Genomic DNA, 5,135 nt, shown 5'->3' on the forward strand with positions numbered 1-5,135 from the left:
TCCTAAGGAGACCCAAAGGTGTCATAAAGGCTGTTAGATCTCTGCTTTTAGGATGAACTTTTCTTGCATCAAATCCCCAGTATAGATCTAAAGCTGTATAACATTGCCTTCCAGCAAAGGGCTCTACGAAACTATCCATATCTGGAGGTAATCCTGCTTCCTTGATTGTTACTCCATTTAGAGGTTGTAAGTCATGAACAATTCTGAGCTTTCCATTTTTCTTTATTACACAAAACCATCTTGATCTATATGAAGACTGGCTAGCCTCATACACTCCTGCAGCTATCTTTTCTTTTAGCAATTCTACTACTTTCTCTCTTATTCCAGGTGGTATGGGAATATTGGAAAAAGCCCAGGGTTCATGAGGAACTATTGGAATAATGTAGGGGGAGAAGTAGTCTTCTCTGAAGGATCCCCTTTGGGTATCTTCAAAGACAAAGGCATTTTGATTTAGCTGTAGTATATGGGTAAAGAGCTTTTCCTCTTCAGGCCATAGAAACTTATCAGCATTGAAGTTGATTTCTTCAAGCCTTTCTTTAGTAAGTCTGCCATTAGGTATAAATTCTGGTGGTGTAGTGGGTAATGGGACTAGTGAATCTAGGGGGTCTTCTGGAAAGTTCCTTGTGACCTTAGCTTCTTCTGGGAAGACTCCGGGTACTGGTCTAACTTTCCTATCTACCTTTTTGTAAGCTGTGAATATATTTGTCTTGACTCCTAGATTGAGCTCCTGAATGCTTTGTTTATGACAGTGAAAGGCTGCATAGGCCTCTGCCCCATCGAAACAGATGATGTCCTCATCATCTTCATCCAAGGGGAAATAGGGAGGGATGGGAAAGGGAGGGACAGAAGGCCGCTCAGGGAAGGAAGAAGATGTGTCCTGAACAACCCCTATGTAAAAACAAGATGCGGATATAGTAAGAAAATTAAGGGGTTGGTAAGTAGAAATATTATTCACCAAACTTATGATACCATCAAATAGTACAATGAACAACATGGAAGGTATGAAGGAAAAGAATACAAGGAGAATAAAGAGAAAGAGAAAGTTAGAAGGAAAGAAACTAGTCAGAAAAGAATTTGTTAGTAATGTCATTTGAAAAACTTCGACCAATAACCAGAAAAATATTTTTACATTTACTGGGATTTTATTGAAATTGTTATACACGTCTAATGAGTTTGAGCTTGGAGCGCCTAGGAAAGAAGGCGCGAGAGTTAAGGGAATGAGCGCCGGGCGGGTAGCGTTGATGCGCTGCAGCGTCGGTGATGCGCTAGGCGCGGTGAGCAACGCGTCGGTATAGCGCAATTGAAGTGCGCGTGCCTCCTTCGTAAGTGTCGAACGTTCAGCGCCAAGTGCTCGTGCCACAAAATAAGGGAGGTCGAGAGTTCGATTCCCATCAGTGAAATTCTTTTTACATGGTGCGTTGCTCAAGTTCTTGGTTGGAGGCCGAGGCTGGGCACATGATAAGGTCGCGTTGCACGTCGCGTCGCGTACCTTTGAAATGCGGTACTTACACGCGGCAGTTAATAGACCAGGCGATTTGATCACACGGAGTGTAATGATGTTTTGAGTACCACGTTCAAGAAAAACCTTGGTAAGTACAAAACACGCGTGTGCTACTGTAGCTAGGCCAGGATTAAAAAACTTGACGCGAGCACGAGGAATCAGGGCCGGTATATTCAGTCTGGGGAGCGGCATGATTAAAAGCAAAACGCGAGAAAAGGAGTCTCGTACTACAAGCAGAATTCGGTCGTGTACAACTACAAGATCAGTTTCAAAAGGGGTAATATAGCTGGCCGGGCTTGAAGGAATGGCCGAGACAGTACAAGAGGAAGTCATACTCGTTTCAGGGGTATCTGGCAGTTGAGTCGTTTCATACAGAGTCTCGAACGCAATAGGAAATGATTTGAAGGGTAGGGTATATAGACTGTGAATGACACTGTCTTTAATTCTTCGTGTTGTAACAATGCGCATTAGGCGTACCTTATTCATGGTTACATGGCAGCAGAGGAATTTCCCCCGGTGGGCCATACATCCCAGCCATGCGTTGACGTGGAATAACTGTCGCGTCAGGTCCGTCGACGCGAAACGTAAGGATCGAGTGGATTGCAGCGAGCGCGTTGTAGAGGTCGGTGTCCCCTTCGTCCCACAAGTCTTCGTAGAACATAGAAATTTGACGAAGTCGCAGGCGTTCGACCGCGTAGAGAAATGGATTACCGGTCCATTCGGATGTTGGTTGAAACATGCTGGAGATGAGCGGGCCATTGAGCGGGTCTGGGTCGGCCAGAAGGTCGCGCAAAGTACAGTTGAGGTACTCGTTGATGCCGTAGTCGATGGCCTCGCTAATGACGCACTGGTAGAATAGCATGAGAATCTGACGAAAATGGACGTGGAAATGGACGGGTAGAGGCGGGGGACTCGAACGCAGGTAGGTGCCGACGAACATGCCAATGCTCTCGTTCGGGAGACCATTGACCGCGTGGACGGGGTCGCGGATGTCGATCTTCCAGGACGACGTCTCGTAGTTGAAGTCACGGTCTTCTGGTATGTCTTCTAGTGGTGGCATAGGCTCGTCCGGAGCGTGTTCGCTGCTGGGTGGAGAACAGAGCTGCGAATTCGCATACGGTGGGGGAGCGCTAGACTCACAGAGGCTGAACGCTTGGCGTATACGCTCGAGCGAAAGCTCTCGCGTAAACGGTTCTACTGTTGCTTCGCGCTTTATGACGTTCTCGGATCCGTCTTCGCTGGGCTGGTCTTCAGAGGACGAGGCGACGGGACTCGGTTCGGAGTCGGGAGGTGAACGTGGAGCAGCCATAAGGCTCTCGAGCATGTTTCGAATGCGCTCGGGAGTAACATCGAGCAAGGCGGTAGATGGGTGCGGGGTGTCAGGACGCGATACACGGGAGATAGGCGGAGGGAGTTCGATCATTGGTACTTCGGGGCTGGAAATAGGCCGAAGCGTCGTATCTGGGTTGAGATGCAGGCCTTTGATGTTGTCTCGGACCTTGCTTCTCATGGGGTCGTCTTCGAGTCGTTTGCACACAAGATTAGTTGGGAGTCCATAAGGGACGGGTGATCCGATTTCTGTCATACCAGTTTCCATGTTAAAATGATACAGCGCGTCCGTCGAGACGTTGTCCGAGGACGCGAGCAGCACACTGGCCGGCGAGCCCGAAGAGCTGGTGGCGTTGTGATGCATCAAAATCAGATCTATGATTGCGTTTAAGCACTTGTGCTCGTACCTGGGCGTCTGGCAGCTAGCCATGCTGTTGGTTCGATCAATGACATCAGAACCGCAAGGACTCTGGTCAGGACGGTGGATCGAAGTGCTCAGTTGCTTGCCGTTGCCGTACTCGTTTTCCCCCTCGGCCAGTTCCTCTTCTAGAAGCTTTAGCATGGCTGTTGGGTCGTCCTTGAGTTGTTTGATCATTTCTTTGACAGTTTCGCGGTTGTCGTCGAGCCACTCGATCGATAGGACGTGCATTGGATCGTTCGGGCCGGTTGTTGGTACGAATGACACGTAGGCGTTGCCTCCCAGGTGCTCGGGGTTCCAGTCTTGTTGGCGCGTCATCGTAAGAGCGCAGTCGGGGAGATAGTAGTTCTGGACGCGCAGTCCCTCGGTCGTCAGAGTATCCCTCAGTTGGAGAGAGTGTAGGCCCCCGACCAGGATAGGCTGCGCGGCCAGGCCGCCGCGGATTGCTTGGGTAGCCTGGGCTACTTCTGGGTTGTCGAGGGTGAAAGAGAGGTCGAGATTGCCTTCCTCCCGAGGGGAGGGTGGACTGGAAGACTCGGCTCTCATAATTCTGAGGACTGAGGCTGTGTGCATCGCTGGAGGCGAAGGAGACGGTGACAAAACTCGGGGAAGACGTGGTGAAGAGTGTGCTGGGGGATCGAATGAAGAGTGGTCGTTGTTGGGTCGTTCATCGCGTTTCAGCAGGCCTTTTATAGCTCGAAAGAAGCGTCGCGCCCTTGTGTCCTTTACAGGTTCTTTCGATGTGCTCTCGTTTTCGGCCTGTAGGTCACCTGGTGCTGTAAGTGGCGCGTCGCTTTTGGAGGGAGTAATAAGGCTAGTTATGGTATTGGCAAAGCTCTTGGCAAGCTCTAGAGCTTTCGATCCAAGGCCGTCGGGCGGAACTACCAATGTATCAGCTTCTATTCGCGCAATGTCCCTAAAGAGTCGACGCTGGGACTTCATCATCTTCTCCCTTATTGACTGTTCTTGGAGTCGTTCAGTTTCTATTTGTACACGTCTAGATGACATGTCTAGTGCGTCGCGTTGCCCAATGTCTTGTTCTAATCCCTCAGTTTCACTCAACAATTCAGCCGCCGCTTGTTCGAGACGCGTTACTAAAGATCTGCCCGGTCTGCTGCTAGGCGTCGGTGTGTAGATTCGCGGTTCTTCTGCTAGGTGGCCGGTTCTTCTTTCCTGGTCGTCAAGAATTTGTGTTATCTCGTGTGTTATTTTGCTGACTAATTCCTGCACTTCATTGTCCGGGGCTCTATTTCCGCGTGGTGATTGGACGTTTCTATATGGTTCGTTCGATGCCGCTATTGTAACTTGTGGATCTAAAGGAGCTGGCTCCGGCATTCTTATGGAACTTATACTCCTTTCAGTAATGTGAAAGACGGCCACAGGAGTGTTCCTCTCCGATTCTGGCCATCTCGGTAACTCATCTAGGCCCAGACTGATCGGTGTTCGCGTTCTGGGGTATTCATGTAACTCTTCATTACGGCTGAAGTCTGCCGTGACCTTAGTAAGATCCAGGAGCGCTCGCATTGAGCATGGGGCCAGCCCGAGTTCTATACCGGTGCGTCTCTGGTTAAGTGTTGTCTCTAGGTCCTCCATTTTCCATGTGAACTTATTCCAAGCCATCCTTTTCTCGTCGTCTGCTGTCAGCCAGGGATCGCTTATCTCGTATAACCCTTCTAATTCGTGTCGTCTTACTTGCTGCAAATCGTCTTCTAAATTCCTCAAGAGCTGAGCATACTCGTTATGGATTTCAACAGCTGCGGCAGCGTCCGTGGCCCGCTTCTCGTCGTTATCTAGGTTCACTGGTATTTGATTAGGCGGGCTAGGTTTACATTGAGTAATAGAGGCAGTGCGCGTGCCTTCGTTCATCCTTGCTCGTCTCTCGTTGTC

The 5,135-nt window shown here is 49.6% G+C and overlaps 2 protein-coding genes across 2 annotated transcripts; both read right to left on the minus strand.

Moving 5' to 3' along the window:
* Window positions 1-454: 454 nt before the first annotated feature.
* PHACADRAFT_76342 (uncharacterized protein) lies at window positions 455-805 on the minus strand (the record flags this gene model as incomplete). Its single annotated transcript, XM_007402238.1, has 1 exon — window positions 455-805. A coding segment is annotated over one exon (351 nt), but the record flags the coding sequence as incomplete, so codon positions are not given.
* Window positions 806-1,979: 1,174 nt separating this feature from the next.
* PHACADRAFT_33606 (uncharacterized protein) lies at window positions 1,980-5,114 on the minus strand (the record flags this gene model as incomplete). The annotated part of the gene is made up of 1 exon (XM_007402239.1): window positions 1,980-5,114. The coding sequence occupies one exon, from the start codon at window positions 5,112-5,114 to the stop codon at window positions 1,980-1,982; it is 3,135 nt and encodes a 1,044-aa protein (XP_007402301.1).
* Window positions 5,115-5,135: the final 21 nt, after the last annotated feature.

This window comes from Phanerochaete carnosa, assembly GCF_000300595.1.
Source record: "Phanerochaete carnosa HHB-10118-sp unplaced genomic scaffold PHACAscaffold_65, whole genome shotgun sequence".
Taxonomy (NCBI): Eukaryota; Fungi; Basidiomycota; class Agaricomycetes; order Polyporales; family Phanerochaetaceae; genus Phanerochaete; species Phanerochaete carnosa.